Source organism: Micromys minutus, assembly GCF_963924665.1.
Source record: "Micromys minutus genome assembly, chromosome: 5".
Classification (NCBI taxonomy): domain Eukaryota; kingdom Metazoa; phylum Chordata; class Mammalia; order Rodentia; family Muridae; genus Micromys; species Micromys minutus.
This window is the reverse complement of record NC_137974.1, coordinates 81257526-81284114: the sequence shown is the minus strand read 5'-3', so window position 1 is coordinate 81284114 and position 26589 is coordinate 81257526. Positions and strand designations below refer to the sequence as shown.

Genomic DNA, 26589 nt, shown 5'->3' with positions numbered 1-26589 from the left:
ATCTCAAACCTCAGCTCTACCCAGCTTTTTACCGTAGCAAAGAGTTATCACACACGCATTTAACTATGTTTAGTGTGTTCAGGATCTTCTAATGGTACACAGAAAGTACCCACCCACTATGTTATCCTAGGACTCTTATCAGCCAGCATTCATTTCCAAACAAATCCTTTTCCCTTTTTTTATTTTGACTAACGCAGCACCTTCGTCTTCATCCAAACAGAGGTCTACACGTAAACCAAGGAAAAGGATGGAAGCGAACCATTGAGAAAAGAGCAACGAAGAATCAAATCTATTACAAAGTTGGTAACAAAAGGCATCCGGACAGCTTGACTTTACTTTTTTTTTTAAGTGGTTTAGGCAGCCAGACCTTTGCCGCGTGTCTTGCACAGCCAACTCCACCCTTTGAGAAATTTTACACAACCACAGTCCCACGCTTGGCGGCCCGGAGCGCACAAACTTCCCCAGACTTGGGGACTCGGGCAGCTGCGTTGCACAACACAGGACAGCATCTGCAAGCTCCGGCTCGGCCGTCCACAGCCCTGCGGCACAGACCCTCGCGCCTGCGCACTCTCACGCCCCGTAGGGCCCCACCTCTTCCTTTGCCACGCCCCCAGCCACGCCTCTCCAGGTGCGCGTGCGCCGTGGGCCCGCCCCCGCCACGCTCGGCGGTCTCTCGCGAGCGGCTGCCGCCTTCTCAGAGTTGCGGGCCGGCCTGGACCGAGCGGCCTCGCTCTTCCTCGCGCTCTTCTTCTTCAGCGGCTCGGCTGGGTGCCATGGCGGCGCGGCGGCGGCCCGCGGCTGGCCTGGGAGCCCGGGATGCGCTCGCGGTGCTGGCGCTGGCCTTGTGTACTCCCGGGGTGGGCGGCGGGGCGCTGGAGTGGTACTCGGCCAAGGTGAGCATCGTGTACGTGGACCCGCAGTCGAACCTGACGGTGTGGAGCGAGTCCGAGAGCGGCCGCTTCGGCGACAGCTCGCTCAGGGAGGAAAGGCAGGGCCTGGTGGGCGTCCCTCGCGCGCCCGCAGACGCGGAGGGCTGCGCGCCCGACACGCGCTTCGTGGCGCCCGGCGCCCTCGGCAACGCGACCTGGGTGGCGCTGGTGGCGCGAGGCGGCTGCACCTTCAAGGACAAGGTGCTGGCGGCGGCGCGGAGGAACGCCTCGGCCGTGGTGGTCTACAACGAGAAGCGCTACGGGAACGCCACCGAGCCCATGTCGCACGCGGGTGAGCAAGCCGGGGCGCTGGGCTGCCCTCCGCGGCCGGGGCGAGCCTGGAGGTGTCCCGGGTGGTGTGGGGAGGGAAGTGCGTACACTCGCTGGGATCGGAGCTTCACGTCGGGTGGGTGCGAAGGCAGGGAAGGGCCCTCGGCTGGGGAGTAGCAAACACACCGGAGGAAGGTCCTACCGAGTGCTGTAAGCCTCCAGATCCCGGTCTCGGACCCTTAAAAAAGGCCGGCTCACCGTCGCCCAAAGTTGGTTGAGCGGTGAGTGTGTAGGAGTGGAAGGCTAAGCGCACACCAGACTCGCATTGGCTTCGTGGCTCATTTTGGTTTCTTCATCTCGACGAGGCGTATCTGAATATTTTCCAAAGCCTGGATCGGAAAACCAGGGTTTTCTTGCTGAACTTAATCTCACGACGTCTGTAGGGTGATCGCACACACTCGTTGCTTGGACAGTTCTGCTTTCAGATGAAATCTTTTTACTGTTTTTATTGAAGGAAAGAAAGGCCTTGCTACCTCTGTCAGGAGGCCGCTCCTGAATACGCTGTTCCAGGGACAGACAGGGATGAGTTGGCAAAATGTCATTCTTGGGACAGAGCTCTCTCCGGGGACCCAGAATTTGATTTTCTTTTGTGCCTTCTAAGATCACATTAGCTTTAAGGCATCACACGGTTGACTCATTCTGAATTTCCTGTGATTACAGTTTTTAAGTTTTTGCTGCTAGCTAAGACATCCTTTTTCCTGACCTGCGTTTTTGTTGTCTTTCTGTTTTGGTGTACATGCAACACAGTTTATAAAGACAGAAAAGTGACGTTGGATTTTGGCCATTTTTATACACGGTTAGGAAAGATGGTCATTTGATGGCAAGGAAGTGAGCTAAGCTTACAGGTCAACTCTTTTTCAAGGTTGACTCCAGATTAGAGAAATGGGTATAAATTGCAGAAGCGTAATAGGGTGGCGTGGGAGAAGGTACGGAGCATTTGAAATGGCGTGAAAGTAATCTGCTAGAATGAAGAAATGCCCAAAGACGTTGGGTGTCTTTGAGAACGCAGGACCACCGTCCTTTGTTACAATAGTACAAATGTCCCTGAGGTGGTGTTGAGTCAGGCAGTTAGTCAGGTGATTGCAAATCAGCCTAATTGTCACTGTCCACACGCCCTCCCTCTTTCCACTAGGCTCAAGAGAGATCCTAGCGTTGCAGATACATTTCCCAAGTCCAGTTCTGTCAGGGAAGAGAAGCTGGTGTGCTGCCGCTGGCTCCTTGATGTTGGGTGTGTACATGTGCGAATGCGCCCACATCTAATGTAGATGGTTTTCTTTTCAATGACAGGCTCATCACCCTGCAATTTTCTAACTCTACCCTTCTGCATTTTTTAATAATGACATTAATATCCTCCCAAGCAGACACCTCTTATTCTAAGCATGGCTCAGCAATCTGTCTTGTTTATATTGTTGACATATAATTTATCTGGACCCAGGAAAACACCTCAGTCATGTTAATTAGCATCTTCCTGTGGAGGATCTTGTCTTTCCCCTTCATCTGTGCCTCCTTTCTAGCTTTCTTAGCATTATAATAATTCTGTAGTGTCTTTTTTTTTTTTAAGAGAAGATTATCATTTTGGGAAATGTCTCAAAGTACTCATGCAAATGACTGAATCTTCCTGAGGGCCTTTTAAGTTAGATCTCTAAGGAAACATACTCTAAAGCATTTTAAAACTTGGTCAAGGTTGCTTGGTGACCTATTGGATGTTTAGCTACATTCCTGTCTTCCCACGTTCTAGAAGTTTTTCCCACAGTTGTAACAACCAGAAATGCCTTGAGATTTTGCCAGAACTTCAGGGAACAACACAATTATCTAGCATTTTGAACCACTGACCCAAAGGAAAATTGATTTGGTAGCAGTGTGATTGATAAGCAGGAAAAGCTGGAAATAAAGTTATACTCTTGGTCTTCAGCTCTAGACACTGCAGAGATGGAACAGTGAGCTTCCATAGAACTTAGTCCATTTGGGAGCCAGATATTGCTAATCTGACACTTTGAGAAGAATTAAGAAGATGGGAGAAGTTGACAGACCTTATTTAAATTTGGATAAAGTTTTTTTGTTTTTGTTTTTAAGAACCTGTTTAGACTTAGGTTGGTTTCCTCTGCTTAGCCCGAATGTAGCTGAAGCATTGAAAACCCACTATTGAGCTGTTCTTAGTGCTGATGTAAAACTGGATTTCTATGAAACAGGTAGAAGCGTGCTTCTGAAATTGAATACTGATAACCTTCCTAAGTTGTGGGCAGAAGTTTTCCAGTTCTTCTGAAACTCATTGCTTCTCTCACTGGAATCTAGCCTAGATAGCTTTTAAATTTTAAATCATCATTGAAGTCTAGGATTTTAAAGAATCAGTACTTTAAGATCATATTCTCAGAACAACAATAAGGACTACAGTTCTACCTTACAGTCTAGCTTTAGCAGACTTAAGTTTAGCAGCCTCTTTGGGCCCAGCATTGTACCTGCCTGTTGGAAATACCTAAGACAAGTGCCTGCCTGTTATGTGTTTGTGGTCTGTCAGTAGTGATAAACATAACTTCACGGGCCAGAAAAGTTTATACTGAACTGAAGGATAGGCCGGTGCTTAGAAAGCCTATTGAGTGGCTGAGTGTTGGTGCCCAAGATAAGTTGTAGAAATTATCTTGACCAAGATAGGTGAAAAAAGATAAAAGCCAAGCCATGAAAGTCTTAAGAGTTGGTCTTACTGTAGCTCTTGTAGGTTAATAAGTAACACGTTCCTCCAGCTGAAATTTTGGCATGACTTTCTAGGAATGACATTTTACATCCTTGAATGTTTATTTACTGAGTGCTAAACAATTGGCAGAGGGGTGGAGAAAGGGGTTGAATTTCGGTAAGTCAAAGGGTGTTTGAGAGATACAGAAGAATACCCACTTTAGCCAGCCATCAGTCTGCTTACCTGAATGGCCCTGCAGACATTCAGAAAAGGCTGGTAATGGTAAGGCCACAATACAACCCTTAAAGACTACTCAGGTCTTTTAAGACCACTGAAATGGCCACGATATTGCAGTGATGGGGGAAGCATAAGACTTTTAATTAAAATTTCACTGTGACTAGCTCCTAGAACTCAGTTTTGGAAAAAAAAGAAAAAGAACCAACTTTAGAGAAGCTATATATTGAGAGATATTCATTTTGTACTGGTAGTGCATATTAAATGGTCTTTTATGTGTAGATAATCAGTTATTGATTCTGTGTGATACTCTGCTCTCAATAAAATTACAACTTCACATTCAAATTTAAGATGTATTTGGATAAATGTAAAATGGTTCAGGATCTGTATGTGTGGTAGGTGGGCTTAGGACTTCTGTGTAGCAGAAACAGTGTTGCAAAAGACTAAAAGGTCTGAAATGAACTCACATGGCAAAGCTGCAACAGAGTTCTCTCAGCAAGAGTATTTTGTGCTATTTACAAGAAATCCCTTCTGCGGGAAGAGGTTGAGGTAAAGTGTTTGCTGTTTTGTGTTTTCATGTTTGCTTATGATGGGGTCTCGATAAATAGCTTGTACTGGTACTTAGTTCTTCTTTTAACCTCCTTATTTATTTTTATTTTATGTGTATGAGTTTTTGTCTACATGTATGTAAGTGTACCAACCACATACATGGCTGATGCCTGTGAAGGCTATGTGAGGGCACTTGGAACTGGAGTTACGTCCAGGGAATCACCAGGCCTCCTGCTAAAGAGCAAGTGTTATTAGCCACAGAGCCATTTCTACAAGTCTGTTTCCTTACCCCACCTCCCAAATTTTTGACAAAACCAAATCATACAAAATATAATTATATAGTGTCCCATTACAAATTTTGTCCTCATTTCACCCTAGCCGAACCATCCAAAAATTCTATTTTGTATAACAAGACACTTAGATTCCAGATTATTTCCTCTACTGTAATTCCTCTCTTGAAGTCTTGTTGTTGCCCTGGAAGATAAGCCAGTTTTTCAAATCCATCCATTCATAAAGAAACCTTCCATGGGCCATCCCTGCTGGATGCCTCAAAACGCTGATAAATTGAACAGGTATTACTTGTCTAGTGAGGAGAGACCTATAAAGAAATTAGACACGGTGTGTGGAAGGTGGTCTGAGACCGGTGATTAACAGTGAGTATTGCTTTTGCAGAGGCCCGCAGTTCATTCCCAGCTCCATATCAGATGACTGGTGCCTGTAATTCCAGCTCCAGGAGATCTGAGTCTTTCCTCTGGCCTTCTTGGGCACCTCACTTGAATGTATACGTGTGTACTCAACACACAATTTTTAAAATTGTTGACAATGTATACAGGTAGAGCAGGAGTCTCTGTAAAAGTTAAACTGTAAAAGTTAAACCTTGATTTTGTTAAGGATTCTTCAGGGAAATAGAAGTGGCTAGAATGTGGCAGCTTGTTTATAAAAAAGAAAACCTGAAAGTTGAGGAGATTCTTTTACTGGAACCTTAAGATCAATTATTGCTGCTAAATTGGTTTTTTCCACCAGAAATTTAACCTACTGCTTACTTAAATATTTCATTAGTTCTTATCTTCTTCAAGACAGTACTGAAGTAGTCTTTAGTCTCCTCAGGAGGAAAAATATTAGATTACATTCATATCTTGATACTAAAATTTAAAGTTATTGTACAAGTGCAAATGCTTTATCTGTGTGTTTGTTTAGTTTTTGACAAGGTAGCAAAAGGAACACAAAAATTTGAGAAGAAAATGGTTACGTTTTATTTTTTGGCATAGGAAAACTTAAAATTCTGTTACTACTAATTTGGCCTGCTATAAATTCTGTTTTGTATCTGTTATTCAAAGAGATTATGATGATACTAAGTGCAGTGACCCTGTGCTCAGCCTAGACCGGAATAAAACAAACTCCCCTCGGGGCCCTGTCTGCCTCAGGTAAGGTACAGAGATGGATGAATGATAAGGACACTAAGCCCTGGGGAAGAAAAAGAATTCCAAAGGTTTGTTTCTTCTGTTTCAAGTCTCTGTGCCTTCTGTGAGGAAATTCACCTGTTTAGCTGAGATTTTTCTCTCTGCACCAATGTAGGCACCATTGTACAAAATTACCTGAGCTGATTTGCTCTCTTTTCTGTAGCTTTGGTGCTCTGGTAGATGTGCTCAGTGTCCCTTAGCTTATGCCTGAGCTCCCTCCAGAGCTAGCACCGTCTTACCCTTTTGTCTTGCTGCTTGTTCAGCTGCCTGCCCTGCTGTAAGGCTGGCTTTGAGAACTCCTCTGCCTCAGCCTCCTGTGATTACAGGGTTTGGAGCACCTGAAAATGTTCATGAAAAGGGAGTCCATTGCAGAGTAGAAAAGGTCACCATGACTTTTTTTGCAGTAAGTCCTGGAAGCAGTCTTGCTGTCTGTTTCACAAGGAGCCCAGTCTACTTTGTAGGCCACAGCTTAAAAATACTATATTTTTTTTCACTCAGTGAGCTAAGTGTGCTGTTTTTTCATCTTGGTTAACTTTTCACTTCTTCATCTAACAAAATGGCTTGTTCTTTAGTAACTGGCCAAACTAGACTCATCACCATTTCAAATATAATTTTTAAAAAGCTTTATTGTCTCTTGTTTGAGTTTTTTTCCTGCATGCTGTATTTGTGCACTGTCTGTTTTCAGTGCCCACAGAAGCTAGAAGAGGGCATTGAATCCCTTGAAACCATACTTATATAGATGGTTGTGAGCTCCATGTGGGTGCTGAGATTTGACCTTGGTTCTCTGGAACAAGAGCCAGTGTTCTTAACCACTCAGCCATCTCTCTAGTCCCTTAAATATGATTCTAAGATAGTTTTATAACCTAGAAAAATTCCTTTCCTTTGGTTCATAGAACTTTTTCTATTCTTGAAGATAAAATGTAAATGTTCCTCTCAGGGAAAGCTTTCCCTCTATTCTGAACAAGATTATCCCTCAAATCTATAGTTCTTTATGTTCTGACTGCTTGTTAATAAGTAAGTGGCAGTCCAAAGAAGAATCATCCTTAGACTATTTCAAACAAACAAACTGAAAAGCATTCGCAGAGAGCAGTTTGTCCAGAAACACCCCTGGCGGTGCTTCTGGCAGTGCAGGAGGTGAGATCTGAACAAAAGTCTGGCTCTGTAGCTACACTGGAGCTACATGAAGATTCAAGGAATGAACTTTCTGACCCTGAGAACCAGCATTTCCAGGTGGTGTGTAACACTGAACAACTCCCTGAAGGTTTCTGAGCCCTCAGCTGTAGAATGCCAGTATGGCAGCTCCCCCTCCCCCACACCCCATCGATCACTTGGTAATTACAGAATAGAAGCCATTTGAGATTCAGTATGAAAGCTTTTAACTGAGATGACAACAATTGTTTCTTTTTTTTTTTTTAAGATTTATTTATTTGCTTTATCGTACCCGTCTTCATCACAGATGGTTGTGAGCCACCATGTGGTTGCTGGAAATTGAACTCAGGACCTCTGGAAGAACAGACAGTGCTCTTAACTGCTGAGCCATCTTTCCAGCCCCATGTACCATTGTTTCTATTGAAATGTTCTACCCGTTTCTTTTCTCATTGAAAAGGGTTCTAGCAGCCCAGGTGGTGGTGGCATGAGTCTTGGGAGGCAGAGACAAGTGTATCTCTGAGTTTGGGGCCAGCCTGGTCTACAGGGCAGCCAGTACTATTACACAGAGAAACCCCGTCTTAACAACAAAAAGGCTTTTAGCTTGTACTGTGTTGTAATTTTAGGTGTGTTATAGCTGTGCCCTAGTTATACATGTTTATGGACTGCTGAACACATTTTCCTAGAGATAATACTTGCTTCCAGGTGTGTCTTTCCAGTGACAACAGGGACATCAATGGCGAGAAAACTACAGGTTCCTCTCACTAGGCTCAAACTGGTTCTAGTATCACCTTGCAGACAGAGGCCACCTTAGAAGGCTACCCTTCTGACATTTCAGTAACAAAGTTCCTGTGGCTAAGATCACAGTGGAAATGCTATGGACTATATGTCTTGCTAAGATCACATAGTCTATGCTCTGTTTTTACCAGATGAGTGAAAGAAAAAGAAGAAAGAAAGAACATAATGCTCAAAGTGTGGTTGAGGAAAACATTTATTGTAGATGTGAGGGAGAGCACAACCTGACTGAACTGGGAGAGGAGAGAAAGTGGGGAGGATGAGAGTAAAGAGGGCAGAGGAGGAGGCTGGAGCAAGCTGAGAGACCAAGAGGACCAGAAAGACCAGAACTATAGTGGCTAGGCTTTATAAGAAGGGAAGCAGGCCTTTGGGATGGAGAGGTCCTGGGTAGGGGCCAGACTATGCCAGCCCAGGTGACTGGAACAGGTACTTGTGAGTGGGAAGAGACTTCAGCCAGTATCTACTTTGATGTGTTAAATAGGCACCTTCGCCCTTAGCCCATGTTTCTTTGAGACCAGACACATTACAGTATTTATCATAGGACTTCAGATCTAGTCATAGCCTTCATCCCTTCAGTAGCCTTCCATGGTCCTCCATTGGTTTGGTCAGGGGAGAACTTGGAGATCTTTAAGGATAGCATGCCGTCCACACTTTACCTGTTGCTTTTTTCTCTTGAACATTGCCAGAGCTACTGCTTCACCTTGTGCACATAAGTACTCAGGATAGCCCTGTCTTTTGATGGGCATTTAGATTGTCACAGCAGGCCCTTGGTGGGGGAGGGAAACTTGGCAGGTCAAGGAGAGAAATCAAGGGGGGTAAAATCAAAGATTTGTTTCATAGGTGCAGGAACCAAACAGTCCCCCTCATTTACACGTGTCCACAGTATTGCCATGTTTCTCCAGGGAAAGAGCTGGTGTTTTTAAGGAATTATTTATTATTATTATTAAAATTTGTTCTTGCTCAAGTTTGTGGGCACCATATGTGTACAAGTGCGCACACAGGCCAGAGAGCATCATCAGATCTCCTAAAACTAGAGTTGTTATAAAGCAGTGAGTGCGCTTTCCTGTTGAGTCATCTCAACTTGTCCCCAAGGTGTATTTATGTCTAAAACCGGTTAAAGTGAGGCTAGAGAGGGAAGATTTTTGAGACACATTACTGCAAGTGTGGAAGAAGCAGCTTTTGTACCACTGGAAAGTTGTACTTCTAAGTAGTCTCAGGAGTGATATTTGGGGAGTCTGGTTAAGTATTTTTGTGCCATTTAACCTACATCAGAACTTTGTTGTTGCTTACCAGGAAAATGATGAATATGCAGTTCACAAACCTAGGCTTCTGAATTCTTTTATCCCTATCAGTGTGACCATTAGAAAAGTACAGCCTTTAATGCAGAGTATCAAACCTTAAAAAAAAACAAAAAAAAAAAAAAAAACCAAGCACTAACAAAAATGTATTTGTATACATTTATGCAAAAATGTTTAAAATTTTTTCTTTTATTTTTGTTTTTTAAAATAAAGTTAAAAAATTTTAAAAATTAAAAAAAAACATACACAGCAAGACTTTCAAGACTTTCAAAGCCTTATAAACAAAATAAAACAATTGGCACTCAAAGTTGAGTTACTACTTAATATTCTTAAACTTCGTAACCTTTAATATAACTCTTTGTGGGAATAACAACAGGTAATATAATTTAAACTCTCTAAGATACAGGTGTCTCTCCTAGAATATACAAGAATAACAAACAGAAAAGAATGTGCATGAAGTGTTTAACATCCTATTAGTGTCCTTTTTATTAGAAATATTTTAGTCAACTGTAATATTACCAGATATGTCTCATTTTCATCTGCCAAACAATAAAATTCTCTTCCACATGATGCATTTGCTCTGAACAAATTGTAGAAAATATAACTTGAAGTAATTCATGGAAGTATATCCAAAAGACAATGAAATCTAAATTAAATTCTCTGTACATTGGCTTAGGGCTTGATTATGTTCTTTAAGTGAAAAACATCAACTGTTCTGTTAAATACTTTTCCAGGAAGAGATAACTGAAGATGTAATTGCAGAACAAAAATAAATGTATTCTTGCATACTGCCACTAAACGAATTTATATATTCTTAGTAGTGGTGAAAAATATCAAATGTCAAATCTTTCAATTTAGAAATTCCATTTTTCTTGGCTGATTCAGACAGTCTCAAATAAGTTCTGTAAAAGGAATGTGGTCTATTGTGCATTAAAATATATTAAAGTTGTAAAAAAAAAGAAAAAAGAAAAGCACAGCCTCGTGCTGGTGTTGTCTGCAGCACAGTCAGTGAGAGAGCCTAAGTGTGTTTGAAATCTGGGCACAGTTAACAGACAGACTTGGCAGGGCTCTGTAGACTCAAGCTGGAGGTATCCCACGACTTTGAAGACCTGATAGATTTCTTTAAATTGCTTGTTACTGGGGACTGCAACTGGGGTCTCATTCATACAGCATGAAACAAACACTTTTAGAGAGTTTAAATTTTCTCTCCCGTAGTAAGCACACATGCACCATTGAGGTATCCTCCGCCCCTTCAGACACTAGTCCCGTCTGTCCTTTTACTTAGATTGGTTTAACATCAGCTTATTAAAAACTAACTGAAGGAGACAGTTCAGTAGACTGTTGGTATGGATAAGTGGATTTAAATTCTTTTCCTGGTCTTGAAGATAGAAGTCAGCTTTCTGCTAGTAGGTGAGCACTCAGGCAAAGCCATCCCCCACCCCACCCCACCCCACCCCACTCTAAACTTTTAAAAAGTGGTAAGTACAGTTACACTTTTCAATTCATGTCACCCCCATCTCTCTAATACCCCCCCTCCCGGCACACACAAAGTATACAAACACACTGACTTGTGCATCTTGGCAGTAGACTATATAAAACTTAGATCTTTGCTGGTCTTACAGATAGCTGAAACACATTTTCATATATTTCTAACTCACTTGCTGAGAGTTGACTGCTGATGGATGAACCCAGGATTCCTTCGGGTGATGGAATGGGATGTAATTAAACTGTGGTACTTACCAGTCTTTAAGCCACCGAATTGTGCTGTAAAGCTGGTGGGTTATTTGTTTGTTTGTTTGTTTGTTTGGTGTAGTGTCTGAATTATTTTCTCAGTAAAACAGCCATTTTAAAACATAGACTTTCTCTCAGGTCTGCTCTTGTCTTCAAAAGGAGTATTAAGTAGTAGTGAGCACAAGCTGGGTGGGGTAGTGCATACACCTTAATCCCTGCTCTTGGGACACCAAGGCAGGTGGATTTCCATGAATTCTAAGCCAGCCTGATACAGAGTGAGTTACGGGCCATTCAAACCTACACAGTGAGTTCCAGGACAGCTTGGTCTACATAGTGAGTGAGCCAGTGGTTCAGGGAAAAGAATAGTAGTGATCACAGAAGAGCTCTCACAGTCCCTGTTTGATTTTGTTTGTTTGTTGTTTTCCTCTGTGTAGCCCTGGCCATCCTAGAACTCACTCTATAGACATCCCTAATTCTATAATCTTAGACGTCTTTATAGTTCTGGAGTTCAGCAAGTACTCTACTGTTGAACCCCAGCCCCAGCTCTTTTTTTGATTTTTGGGATAGGGTCTCGCAGTGTAGTCAGGCTGGCCTTCACTAACTGTACAGTCCTGAGAGTCTGCTGTTTCCACCTCTGGATTAGACATTGACCACATAACCTGGAAGTGTCCTTTTCTTACTTTTAATTAGCCATGGAACAGTTTAAATACACCAGTATTTTGTGTTTCTTAAAGGTCTGATGATAGAACCATCTTTGAATCTTCATGGTGTCGTAGGTTTTGGGAGAACAACTCATAGTGATTTTCTCGCTTCAGGGAGCCTATGTTCTCTTTTGGGATCAGTTTTGGCAGTTGATGTTTTTCTGAAAATTATTCATTTTTATTGACGTTTTCAAATGTACATACTCTTAACTCTACCTAATTTTGTCTTCTCTATTTTTTTGTTGTTTTGCACAGGAACAGGAAACATAGTCGTCATTATGATTAGCTACCCAAAAGGACGAGAAATTTTTGATCTGGTGCACAAAGGAATTCCAGTAAAAATGAGCATAGAGATTGGTACTCGTCATATGCAGGAGTTCATCAGCGGTCAGTCTGTGGTGTTTGTGGCCATTGCCTTCATCACGATGATGATTATCTCATTAGCATGGCTAATATTCTATTATATACAGCGCTTCCTATATACTGGCTCACAGTTTGGAAGTCAGGTAGTTATGGATAACTTTATTTTGATTTTTAAATAATAACTCATAAATATAGTCTATATACTACTTGAAGTTACATTTAACCACACTAATTTCAGCTTACTTACTGAAGTCATATGACTTTGATAACATTTTTAATTGGGTTACTTTTTGTACATTTGGTTTCTGGAGGTACTTGTACCCTCTGTCTTTATGTAGACAGAGGGGACTAGCAAAGGGGCATGTGACAGCCCTGTTTTCTGCTACCATAAGGCCAAGGGCTGTTTTGTATCCACTGCAGTGGCCAACAAGCCATCTCTCTGAAGGCAGGCCCTTCCTCTGCAACAGTGTAGAGAAGAGCCAGAGGTTTCCATGGCACTCTAGGTCCTGATGCATAGCTGCTTTCTGGCCTGATAACTAGGCAGGGTTCTTTCCTCGTGGGCACCATTGGTACCGTCTTCCTGGGCATCTCTACTTTTTCTGCCAATATGTAAGTGTAGGAATTGTTTTCTGGAATTTGAAAAAAGTGTGGCTAAATCCATGATTAGAGTTTGAGAGTCCCCGACTTCCATTACACAGAGGAAGACTTTTTCAGACATGGAATTAAAAGCAACTATTCCTGGGCTGGGGATATAGCCCTCTGGTAGGGTACTTAATTAGCATTTGTGAGGCCCTTGACTTAATCTTGCTATTGTACATTACCAAGTAAGTAAATAAATATATTCTTAGCTGGGCATGGTAGCTCAGGTCTGTAATCCTGGGTTGCTTCGAGCTCAAGTCCAGTCAGGGCTTTTAAGTGAAGCAAATGATGGTGATGATGGTGATGATGATGATGGTGGTGGTGGTGATGATGATGGTGGTGGTGGTGATGGTGATGATGGTGGTGGTGATGGTGATGATGATGGTGGTGGTGGTGATGATGATGATGGTGGTGATGATGATGATGGTGGTGGTGATTGATGGTGATGATGATGGTGGTGGTGATGATGATGATGGTGGTGATGATGGTGATGATGATGGTGGTGGTGATGATGATGATGGTGGTGATGATGATGATGGTGGTGGTGGTGATGATGGTGGTGATGGTGATGATGATGATGAGTGAAGCGTTATATAATGATGATCATGATTCTTATCAAGTAGCTTATGATGTGGCTCTTATATATATTAAAAGTTAATTTTTTTCTAAGCTATTTTCATTTACTGTAGTATATGGGTTACTTTTAAAGGACTATTTAATAATACTGTTTTCCTCCCCAAGAATCATAGAAAGGAAACCAAGAAGGTTATTGGCCAGCTTCCACTGCACACTGTGAAGCATGGAGAGAAGGTAAGCCTGGCCTGTGCTGTGTCTGCTTCAGAGGAGGGTGTTTGTGGGTTTGAGAAGTATTTCTCCTCAGGCTACTGTTCAGCAGTAACAAGCTGTGATGCTCCGTCAGGCCTTCATGTGTGTGTCCCCGATTGTAAGGAGAGTGGACGGAAGTGTAGTGAATGAAGGGCCATCGCAACAGTTACATGTGACGAGGCGCAGTCACAGGCAGCTGTGGAGCTCCGTGGTGGAGCCCGTGCTTAGCATGCTTGGAGTCCTAGATGGGTCCAGAACCCACTCCCCAAAGGCTAAGTGCGGTAAATTTGACTTAAAAGGTAGCTTCTACATTTTATGTGCTTTCTAATGATACCGTGCCAATATTCCTGTCTTTGAAAGTCTCTGTAGGCCAAAGTGAAGACCGTACAGATGCTATGCATTTAAAAAGTGTGCACGTGGGTCCTCTAAACGCATTCTGCTGAATCTGAGTCTGTGTGCATTCTCTCCAAGTCCCTCAGCATCTGCGAGGACATACTGTACATCTCTAGAGGAGAGAAAGGAGATTTTTTAAAACTACACGTTTAAAAAGGAGCCATTTTGACCTGCTTGGTCAGAGACTGAAAGCAGTTAGGAAGCACAGAGCCTGGCTCCTGAGAAAAGACCCGCAGGGGGACCTGGGTCTTGTGTGGTGCCTGCTGCCTTGTATGTGGGCTGCCTCGGGTGCTCCCGTACTGTTCACTGCTGTCAGTAAGCTTTGAGACTCCATGTCATACCCTCCAGTCTTCACTTCCCTTCATGAAAGGAAGACTAGGGAAAGAAACTGCCTCATCTCTTCCTCTGCCTACATAAAGAACTTTTCTTAAAAGACATTACATTTTAGACCTTTTGAGTTTAAAAAAATTGAAATCTGGCTTCTGTGGTACATTTAGGATTAAGATAAGCTTTCTTCCCCAATAACTTTTGTGGTTGCTGTTTATTTGGGGCAGAATCTCAGTGTATCCTGGCTGTCCTGGAACTTCATCTGTAGACCAGGCTGGCCTGGACCTCATATAGATCTGCCTGCTGGGAGTAAAAGCGTGCCCCACCACAGCTAGCCCCATACCTTACTCGTAACATAGTGGGATTTTAACAGTTAATGCAAGGTACTGAGTGCTTACTCTGCAGATCACCAAGTGAGCTTCTAGTTAATGACTAATCGTGCAGAGTATGTGTAGAATTTTTTATACAAATTAATAGAAAAGATTCTTTTACTAATTTATAAATTAGATACTGGTCTTCGGCCGTGAGAATTGATTACTAAAATCTAATTTGTTCTTATTTGCAGGAAGAAAATCAGTACTTTGTACAAACTGTTAAAACTACTGTACTTGCTGTTGTTTTCTCCCCCCCTTAGCACAAACTCTCATACCTTGCATGTGAAAAGACTCACGTGTAGCTTACTGAGCCAAGCCCTTAAGAATATGAATAAATTGATATATTCCTATGTCCAACATTTGTTAAATATTTCCTATACAAAACATTGGTATGATACCAGGAACTTGTTTTAAAACTGTCAAAACAGTATTGAACAAGGCCTGGTCTGTAAAGCATGAGCCTGGATTGGGAGCATTTTTACACTGCACTGACACAGAATGGCTGTTTGCAGTCAGCATCTTACCCAGTGCTGAAGACAAGTGATTTTTTCTAATTTTTATGGATCTATTTATAGTATATAAGCTGGTCAATTAGTAAAGGATTTTAAAATGGCTTCTTGTATAATATATGATATATAAGTGAAAGATTTTGTTACAATATTTATTTTTTAAAGGATTTATTTATTTATTTAATTTTATTTATGTATGTGAGACACTGTCACCAGAAGAGGACATCAGACCTCATTATAGATGGTTGTGAGCCACCATGTGGTTGCTGGGAATTGAACTCAGGACCTCTGGAAGAACAGTCAGTTCTCTTAACTGCTGAGCCATCTCTCCAGCCATATAATCTAAGGGACTAGAGAGAGATGGTTTGGTGGTCAAGAGTGCTAACTGCTCTTAAGAGTGTCTGGCTTTGATCTATTGCACCTGCATCAGCTCATAACCACCCCTAACTGCTTCTTCCTCTGAGGAGCTCCTGCTTCTGGTCTGTAAGATGTCATACATGCACATGGTATGCATAAACTCATGCAGGGGTACTATATATAAAAATAATAACTAAATCTTTTTATAAAATAACACAATGGAGTTTCAAATACAGTTTTAAAGTTACCTTTAATAAGTCGCTGATAGTGGTATATACATTCAAAATCTGGTTTTTACTGCTTCCTCATTAATTGCTATAGGTGGTTAAGGGTATGTTTAAACAATAACTCAAGAGTAGTGGGGCTGTGTTTCATAATGTGAAGTTGCCAAACATTGCAGCCTCAGAAGTGTGTGCTGCTTGAGGTTCTGAGTGCCTGTCTCAGAACCTCAGCTTGTCCCAGCTCCACTGACCCATGCTAACTCACCGAAAGCCTAAGGCCTGGGAACTCTTAGATGTAGAAATGTTGCCAATTCTCCCATCCTACCACCAGCAATGTCTGTTTCTTGATACTTTTGTTCATTTTCCAGGCAAAGGTGTTACCTCATTCTAACTTGGGAGGAGGAGTTAACAGTAATGAAGTCAAATTTCAGATGTGTAGCCATTGTACTTTCTCCACGTTGTAACTGTTCTTTCAGAGATACGGTTTCTTTTTAAATAACTTCAGAAGCCAAAGGATTATTTCACTATTCATTCTCTTTATGCTTTATACTTGAAAATATTTTTTTCATAGTAGCAGCCATGGCTAGAATGTAGTTAGCTTCGTAGAGTTTTATCTGGCATTGATGATGTCCTGAGTCCAGTGTCCAGCCCTCAGCCCCATATAAACTGGGCCCGGTGATTCTTGAGTATAATTCAGATTTTTGGAAGATGGAGGCAGGAACATGAGAAAAATCAAGGTTACCATTGGCTACACAATGAGCCTGAGGCCATCCTGGGAACAAGACCTCTAAAAACAGAGTGATTTGCATTTCTGTAGCCCTTAATCATCTTTTCTTCAAACACTTACTGTTTAAAATGTTGTTAATGCCTGGATTGACTAGATGGTTTTCTCTCCTTTTCATTCAGTGTCTTCAAATAACTGCTTGATAGCAGTAAGAAGGAAAAGTGTTTGGGTTCGGGTTGTTCCAGCATAGAGTAGGATCCATTGTTCTAGTTGGTTTCTTTTTTTCTAACTTACTGTTGCTGCATGTGTAATGTGTGTACATGTGACTCTCCCTCTCTTTGCAGGGGATTGATGTTGATGCTGAGAATTGTGCAGTGTGTATTGAAAACTTTAAAGTCAAAGATGTTATCAGAATTCTGCCATGCAAGTATGAATACTTTTTTCCTACTCAGATATTGCAAATTATTTAACAAGTTTCATTCTGACAGAGTTCCATGTTCTCTGACAGGAAGTTCTTGTGATCTTGAATTGCCTCATCTTTCATGCTGTCTTCAGAGACTTGTAGGTGGCCACTAAGAGCTGCTGTGCATTTTTGTCTTGCATTGGCTTTTAGTCTTATCAAGGCTCTCTTAGTCTCCTTTATACACCCAGTAATGCAGAGCACATGCTAGCTGGAAAGAAGCAAGAACATCCTGGCTGAGAGCCTTCAAGTGAGAAGCCGTTCAGACCCACGGCAGTTTGCAATTCCTTATCCGCTGGGTGGGTGTGGGTTCCTTTTGAAACTGTATGAAATGAGTATCCTCCCTTTGCTGAGGTTTCAGTAGCACAGGTGCACTTAAAACTGGGAAGTAGCCATTTCATTTTTAATAATATGCTACTTTAGTTGACTTAAAATTTTTTGTTTAAAAAATTGTTAATTAGCCAGGAGATGGTACACTCACACTTTTAATCTCAACACTTTGAGACAGATGCAGGAGAATCTCTAAATTTGAAGCTAGCCTAGTCTACAGAGTGAGTTCCAGGACAGCTGAGCCTACACTGAGAAATCCTGTCTCTAAAACACACCCCCATAAAAGAATTGCTGATTAGCAAAAGGGCTTGTTTTATGTATAGAAATTAGATTTTCTTAAAGAAGTCTAATAAATGTCAATTATATTTTACGTGTTACAATCAAATTACATAGTACTGTATTAGCTTTTTTTTTTTAATTTTTTTTACTATGTATATGGTTCTTTTTAGTAGATTGAATTCTTGATACCTCTGTGGAGGAAATAAAAGGAGTATCACAGTTCCCTGGCTAAAGTCTGTCAGTTTATACACAATCAGCCCAGTGGGTGCTTAATGAACTGAGGTCATACGGGTTGATCATGTTCTGCACACGAGCATTGGAAGAGTTTGAGGCTGGTTTTAGAACAGGTTTTCCGATTTCAGAGTGATGCTCAAGACTACACAGGAGAGAGGCGGAGATTCATGCTGACTGCTGCACTGAGCTGCCCTTTGCAGATGTGCTCAGTGTACACACCCCTTGCTCTCCTTATTGGGGTGTTTACTTGGTTCACTTTTCTCCTGAGCCCCATGTTAAAACATTCCCCAACAAAACTGAAGTTTCTTTCTTGTTTTTGGGCAATTTTCTGGGCCAGTGAGTTTTAATTTGTGTTTGAGTGACAACCTGGACTAGGGTTTTCACAAGTAAGAATTACTGTTTTTAATGGCACTGGCAGGGTTTTGTTTAAGAAGGTCTCCAGCAGAGTAATAGTAATGAATAGTGTATGCACACACTGACAGCTCGTGGTGTGGGTGTAGAGACAAGGTGACACAGCTCCTTGGGGTCTTGCTGTCTAGTCACACAGCTAGTGTTGCAGTCCTGTCTGTCTGGTTTCAAGGTCTGTATCTTACACATTATGTGGGAAGGGCAGGAAACCAAGATAAACCAACAAGAAAAGAAAGTGGATGTGCCTTTCTGGTAGCACAGATGTTTATTCAAGAGGAGGCTTATAAAATGTGCAAGTGGAAATAAACCGTTTGTTTTGCCACTCAGATGGTTAGTATGTATTTCCACTTGAGTCACTTTATAGACTTGAAGAAGATACTATCAGCTTTGGATTCATTTATTACTGATGCCTTATTTGTGGACTTTACTAGCCTAAATAGTTTGTACGTGTTCTACTAAGCACATAAAAATGATTGGGCATTGTAGCACATAACAGAATCCTAACACTGGGGAAGCAGAGGTACCAGGATTCTGAGTTCAAGGCAATCCTGAGCTACATAGTACATTCCAGGCCAGCGTGAGTAACATAGCAAGATTCTAATCTCAGAACTGTGAGTAACATAGCAAGATTCTAATCTCAAAACTGTAGATATGCCTGTGCGCTCGCGTGCGTGCACACAGACACACACACACACATGCACGCACGCACGTATAATTTAGTATGTGGTAAAAATAGATCCACCATATTTTTGTTTAACGAAGAGCTTTCACTTTTAAAAAAATAATTCACTACTAAGTTCAAAGTCTAAGTGGAAAATAGACTAGAAAATAACAGACAAGTGGGTAGACTTGAGTGTTGATGTATGGTTGACTCACTTTAATAGATGGTATGTTGGTAAAATGCATTATTTCCTTTATAAGATATGCAAGCATTTATTTTAAGACATTAATACATACTTAATTTTTTTAGGCATATTTTTCATAGAATATGCATTGACCCATGGCTTTTGGATCACCGAACGTGTCCAATGTGTAAACTTGATGTCATCAAAGCCCTGGGATATTGGGTTTGTTACATTTTTGTTTATATTCAATCTCTACCCCAGTTCTTCCTGAGTATCTTACCTTTTATTACTGACTAGAGGCAAGGCAAACAGATGAAATGTTCCTTTTGATATTTTTACTGTTATTTAGAGAAGTTTTCAGTATTAAAAATGAATTTGTAGAGTAGTCCACATAAGTAATTAAACTGAGTTTATGACGGAATAATACAACATAAGAATGTGTTCCCCAGTTTGTACTTACTAAGCATAGTTCTGTATACTCTAGCATGCTCTGTGTGTGTTTGCTTGGGCATGCATGTTTGTACATGCGTGCAGATGCTTGCATGTTTGGTTTTATGTAAATTGAATCATAGAATGTATGAAATAGAGGTGCCTCTTTACCTTCTGGCGTCAGAGATACATTTTACACATTCTATACCCAATAGTTTCTGATACCTGCTCTCACTGTTTCTGGGCTCCATAGATTTTTGTTTGTTTTTTAGATTTACATATACTCTATTATTCCTCAAAGTACTATTAATAAAATTATATCTTATTTTAGCTAACAGTGAAGGACTGGGAATGCGGCCCCAGGTGATCTAAGTCATTGTGCTGAAGTCCTGGACTCATTCTCCCTAGTGCATACATTGGGTGAACATTGTGTGCAACTTAAAGCTGTAACAGCCATGTATGCATCTATGATGGTATTCCAGGAACTACACACGGGACAGGACTGGTTTCATGGGCTGCAGGTCTGACCTCACCCTTTAGCTTGGTGTGTCTCTTGATATGTTTCACCCAAGGACTACAGCCTCATCCTGTGTTGTCTGAAATGTGTCTTCCTTAGAGAACTCCTAAACTTCCTTTATTGGCAGCTTTTTTAATTATCTGTTCCTTTAGCCTGGGATAGCATACCTCCCTCATGGGCTTAGTTCATGTCTTCTACTGTAGAAAGTCTAGTAACAAGAGTCTGACTCTTTGTGGTTCAGAATTTTAAATGAGAAAACACAGAGCTTGATGAATTGTTTTCTTGACAAAGTCTTGAATTCCCTTCCTTTGATGCACTGTAAGCTTATGCTAAGTTAACTTTGTTGAGCGACTAACTAAACTAGCCTTTTTGCTCTTGACATTTATGTGAGACCGATTTCTGTTCTTAGCTAAGCAAAGACTCATATCCTTGTACATTTTGTTCAGAGAGTACAGGCCCACTTATATATTAGAAATGAGTCTTCATTTTATATGAGGTTGAGTTATTTTTTACTAGAATACAGAGAACGAGTATGTGGCATACTTTATGAAGGACAGGAAGCTATTGTAACTTCAGCACTAAGGGTGTGTCTCAGTTTTAGAAGGTCCATTTTCCTCTCACCAGTAGAGTCCCCAGTGACCCTTACACAGACTTTAAGGCAGACCTTTGGTTTGCCACCATTTCCACTACATCCATTGGGGGAAAAACAATCGAACAAATGCGTCTACGATATTAAATTGAGCTTGGCTCAGAGATAATAAAGTATAGTCCCTTTGCTAGAGCAAGGATTCTTGGGGGTTTGTTTCACTTTCAGACCAACTGGGGACGTGGTAGATGCCACATGGGCTGCTGAGGGACTCTCACCTTGTATAGGAGGTGGGTGGTGCGGGCACAGGGATGGAACTCAGGTGGAGCTTGGTGGAGAGTTAGTTTGGCAGCTTTGTTGAGAAACAGCTTGGGATGAGGCTAAACAGGAGTTGCCATTGTGAAATTACAACAGGAATTTTTGCTTGATATGTTCTAAGATGTCTAATTACTGGTGAGGGAGGAGGGGGTGGTTTTAAAATGCTCCTAGAACAGAACAGAGACGTCTGAGTGCCTGTGAACCCCACGCTCACAGCCTGCAAACCCTTAGTCACCTTCCAGCAGTTTCACCCGCCCACGTGCATCTGTGGCTCTTAAGTTCAGCAAAAAGAATGTCTGAGACACCCACCCACTGGTGTTGAGGCTTAATGGAGTTTGACTAAAGGCCATGCCTTCATTATCTTCCTTCAGTGCAACAAAGGGATGGTAGATACAAACCATAGTCAAGAACAGGTTTTTAAAACAAAAATCTGAAGGAAGCCTTCAGCTATTCAGAGCCTATTTGTCTCTGATATCCCATTGCCATGCTGTAAAATGGCCCAGGGCAGTCACTGGGACTGAGCTGCAGTGAGGCTGTACAGGTTCACAGACTCTGCACAAAGACATTTTCAGGAAGTAGCCACTTTGTTTAAATAATTTAAAAGGGAGATACAACTTCCATCAAGTAGGGAGGGAAAACAAACCATACTGTAGGTTGTAGAGAGCTGCCTGGCTGGATGCAGAAGGTGGTGTGCTGCCCACCAGGTTCCCTGTAGAGATTCAAGGATACCTGTCTTGAATTTACTAGTAAAATAACCCCACACTGGTCATGTCACTGAGAAAGCCATTGCCTTCTGTCTGCCTCTCAAGGGGGACCCTGAGGATGCACAGGAGCTACCCATCCCAGAAGCTGCCCCAGGAAGTGTTTCTGTTGGGAATTTGAGTGTGACATCCCAAGATGAGGAGAGGAGTGAAAGCAACCTTCCATCTTCTTCCTCAAGCGAGTTTGGGCCACATCGCCCCTGTCTTAAAGAAGATGCAGGGGAGGACACAGCGTTACTAGGTATGTGGCTTCGGGGTGGAACCACGCTGTTAGCAGTGATGGAGGGATAGCGAGCAGACGACACCAAAGCAGAAACAAAGACCACAGCCACACTGAGACGCCGTTTTACCTTGATGCATATAGTCTCAAAAATGGGGGTGTCACACAAATGCTGTTTTGGTAGACTGTTTGGATGTATGGTGTTCTTTCTATATCATTTGGTAGATAAATTTTTAGGACCATGTTCTGTTTAAGTTTTTTATTTATTTATTTAGTATTATTATTATTATTTTTGAGTTGCTTAATTCATGTCTGTTTCTGGTGGTTTCTGTAGTTTCGTCGTATTGTGTAGCATGTTGTGGTCATGGTTTTCTTGCCACTGCTTTTCAACTCAACAGCTTTTTTGTAGCAATTCTTAGTTTAAGCTCTTAGTTACTTTTCTGATGCTATGACAAAACACCACGACAACTAAAAGAAAGCATTTATTGGGGCTCACTGTTCCAGAAGGTTAGAGTCCATGACCATCATGGTGGGAGCATGGCGGCAGACTCCATAACTGGAGCAGTGGCTGAGCTCATGGCTTATCCACCGTGAGAGGGAGGGAGAGACTCCTCATCCCCAGTGCCATTGTTTCTCCAGCAAGGCCACACTACTAATCCTTCCCAGACACACAGTCCCAGAGCACGTGAGCCTGCGGACCTTCTCATTCAAACGCTGGACTCCCTTAGAAATGCTTTAAAAAATTGTAGTGGGCCCAAGTGAAGCCTGGGGCTTTGGGCTTGCCTGACAAATACCTCTAGCCCTTTCTTAGAACTTCTAAAATTGAATATAGAAAGTACAAGAACTTTGTAATATATTTTGTTTCCTCTTCCTCGGTTTCTTAATTTCTTCTTTGTGTTGGGGATGGGACTCAGAATTTGGAGATGCTAATCAAAATCACTGCCATGTGACTCTATTCCAGGGCCTAACTTCTATATTCTTAACCTCTCTGTCTTTCAGCATCTTGGGGCTTTTATGGCATGCTAAATAGGAAAGTCTTTTTCTTCTTGGTTTGTTATGGTTCATTAGAAACTTCTTGACCTATGTTTTAGTAATATTTGTGGCATTTCTTTTTTCCCCAAAATTCTTTTTGAAACTGTCTTATGTATACCAGGTTAGCCTCAAATTCCCTGGATAGCTGAAGATGACCTTGAATTTTGACTGTCTGATTCTATCTCTCAGATGTGGTTCTCGGCATGCATTTCTACATTGGTTTCTACAGTGCTTAGCTCAGACTCGGGGCTGTGTGCAGGCTAGGCAGGCACTGAGCTGCATCACAGTATCTACTCCCCTTTGATTAATTTTTTCACTCATTTATTTATTGGGATATCCACGTATGTCATCTCGTGAGTGTAGGAGCCAGAGGATAACTGAGTTGTCAGTACTCCGCTACTGTAAGTCCCAGAGATAAAACTCAGATTGCCAGGGTTGGCAGCAAGAGCCTTTACCCTCTGGACCATCTTGCTACCCCCTCTTCTGTATTTTTTAAAGATTAGTTATGAAGTTATTTTTGAGCCTGGTGTGATAGTGCATGCCTTTAATTCCTGCACTTTAGAGGCAGAGGCAGGAAGATCTTTTGAATTTTGAGTCTAGCCTGGTCTATGTAGGGAGTTCCAGACTAGCCAGGGCTACATAGTAAAAACATCTCTATAAGCAAAAGAGAGAGTATAGGGATTGCTCCGTGGTTAAGAGCACTAGGTGCTCCTCCAGAGGGCTTGAGATCCATTCCATTATTAGCACTCATATGGTGATTCACAACTCTGTAATTCTAGTTTCTGGGGATTTGATACCCTCCTTGGCCTCTACAGGCACCAGGCATACATATGACATACCTATATACATACATACATACAGGCAAAATACCCATATACACAAAATAAAAATTTTACTTTGTCAGTTAAAGTCCCACCAACCTTTTTATTAGAATTAAAATAATCTATAGATAAAATATTATTTTAATTGAGTAATTGATGCTTCTAATCTTGAATTTGGCTATCCTAAAAAAAAGATTTCCAAAACAGTAAGATTAAATTGAATTGGATTGTCTTTTAACATGTTTTGGAAAACTCAACACAAATGGTTAGAACTTTCATTTTTATTGTATATGTATATGTCAGGAGGGTGAGCTCCATGTGTGTGTGCAGGTATAAGTGCAGTGTGCACATGTGTGTGCAGGTCAGAGGTCAAACTAAGGCCTCATTCTTTGAGGTATCGTCCACTGTGTTTTTTGAGAGAAAATCTCCTACTAGCCTGGGACTTGCCTGGTAAGATGAGGCTGACTGGCTGGGAGTCTCTGGGATTCATCCCTCTCCACTTCTTTAGCTCTGGGATTATAAGCACACACTATCACACCCAACTTTTTAGGAGCGTTCTGGAGATTGGGCTGAGGTAGAAGGAACTTTACAAGCGTAACTATCGTTCAAGCCCCTAGAACTTAAGTTTTAAGGCAATACTACAGAAAGAAGAAAAGGAATGCATTATGGTGGCTCTAGGGAATGGATTTCACGGGATCATAAAGCTGGGGCTTAATCTCACCGGTTCTCTGGCTAACCACATTACAAAGCAGCGTGTTCAGTATAGTGAGGAATTTGGTTTTACGAATCCTTCTGAGTCAAAGTGCATATATACTACTGTGATCTGAGTCCAGAAAGAAAACTAAATATCTTTTCTCAACATGACCCCACTTGGGACATATAAACAGTCACCAGATGAATGTTGGCTCAGATAACACTAGAAAGCCTGTCTGTCAAACTTACTGGATGAAAGGATATTTCTGTATTTCTGTTACTGTGTTTGAAACAGACCATTATTTTTACACGTAAATTTCATTTAAATGTTTCTATAATTTGTTTCTTGAGTTATTATTTCCACATGTGTAACAAGCTGGACAGACCAACTGACCTAGGGTTGTTTTTGATGCTTTTGTTGTAGGAGCCGGCAGGAGTGACCCTCAGCATGGAGGACCCGTCTGCTAGCACAGTCTTCACTGACAGCCTCACCGACAGAGCCTTGGCTTGAATACAGGACACTCAGTTTTTTACTCTAGGGCATAGTTTGTATACTTGAAAACTGGATTTTATTTTACCTTTCAGATTCAGGTTTGATATACAAAGGGCTGAGATATTTTATTCCTAAAAGACTTTAATTAGCCTCCATCTATTTATCTACTAAAGTATGATGTCTATCATAAATTTCGTTGTATCAAACTGTCACAGATGTGTGTGGAGGGGTTGTTTCTGAGTCCTAGACTAGTTTCTGTGGTACTATAAAGCATTCTGTTTCTCAGGCTGTGTTAGACAAAGTTCACTAAGTTGAATTGTGAAATGTGATTCCTTATTGATCACATGAACTTTCCCTGAAGTAGACTCTAGAACTTGTAAAATAAGAAACCTTGCCATGGGCAGTGGTGTACACCTACAGACTCAGGAGGCTGAGGCAAGAGGATCGTGAGTTCAAGCCTGCCCTAGGCTGCGTAGCAAGACTTCTACAGAGGAGTTAAGGGGAGAGAGAAATCAGCTGTCTTCACTGTATTGTCCATAGAGACTTTAGAACCACGAATACCTTTTTATTATGTGGAATTGTGAAAAGAACACTAGGTGATTTTATGATTTTGCATTTTTACCTTTTTGCCTAATTTCTTTTCACACTTGGAAGGAGAAGGGAACTTATCCATGGTTTTCTACAAATTAAAAAAAAAAAAACTGGCAAAAATGCCATATTGCATGTTAAAAAGCATTAAAATATTGATTCATTAAGAAAATCAAGTAGGCATACTGTAATGTTTTTGAATAATTAGTATATTTCAAAAATATTTAATTAAAAATTTGATTTTGTTGTTAGACTAAAATAACATTGTCCTAATGAGATTTTAAGCCGATTCAATACTGTGACCTTTTATCCTTTCCTGTTTGATGTTCTGATAGGTGAAGTCTTTGAAGACTGTTGTATGAGTTCTGTGTAGTGCTTAGATACACACATTAAAGAGCAAGGAGTCCTTTGTTGTTAATTCTAAACTTGTGTTATATGTCTACTTTGTAGACAAAAATAAATGCTTATTGACAAAATTTTCTATGTAACACATTTTATTTAGCATAGTCAGCCCCAACATTCAGCACAAAAAGTTTATAGGGGATAGAAAGTGCATTAATAAAAGCTACTCTTGGGCTGGGGAGATGGCTCAGCGACTAAGAGCACTGACTGCTCTTCCAGAGGTCCTGAGTTCAATTTCCAGCAACCACATGGTGGCTCAGGACCATCTGTACTGTAATGGGATCTGATGCTCTCTTCTGGTGTGTCTGAAGACAGCAACAGGGTACTCATAAATAATATAGATTTTTTTTTTAAGATTAAAAAATAAATACATAAATTTTAAAAAAGCTTGTCTTTACACAAAGGAAAGAAAATATGTTCTTGTTCAATGATAAACTGAGAATGCCTTTTTTTAAAAGTTTATGTATATGGGTACTTTGCTTGTATGTACATCGGTGCACCATCTACATGCCTAATGCCAAGGGAGGCCAGAAGGGTATCAAATCTGCTGGTGCTGGAGTTACAGAGGCTTGTGAACTAGCCTTGTGGGTGCTAGGTATT

At 41.3% G+C, this 26589-nt stretch overlaps 1 protein-coding gene across 1 annotated transcript; it reads left to right on the top strand.

Annotated features, from left to right (window-relative positions):
• The first annotated feature begins 711 nt into the window (after positions 1-711).
• Positions 712-26007, top strand: RNF149 (ring finger protein 149). The gene is made up of 7 exons (XM_080916831.1): positions 712-1221; positions 12097-12347; positions 13585-13653; positions 16918-17000; positions 19255-19351; positions 21789-21981; positions 24931-26007. Exons 1-7 carry the CDS (start codon positions 774-776, stop codon positions 24972-24974), a joined length of 1185 nt encoding a protein of 394 aa, XP_080772957.1. The 5' UTR covers positions 712-773; the 3' UTR covers positions 24975-26007.
• The last annotated feature ends 582 nt before the right edge of the window (positions 26008-26589 follow it).

What these genes read in the sequence shown, in the direction of transcription:
- RNF149 (XM_080916831.1), top strand. Translation starts at nt 774, where the DNA reads ATGGCGGCGCGGCGGCGGCCCGCGGCTGGCCTGGGAGCCCGGGATGCG. An exon ending in CGAGCCCATGTCGCACGCGG is followed by an intron (nt 1,222 to 12,096) that starts GTGAGCAAGCCG and finishes TGTTTTGCACAG; the next exon opens with GAACAGGAAACATAGTCGTC. An exon ending in ATCAGAATTCTGCCATGCAA is followed by an intron (nt 17,001 to 19,254) that starts GTATGAATACTT and finishes TAATTTTTTTAG; the next exon opens with GCATATTTTTCATAGAATAT.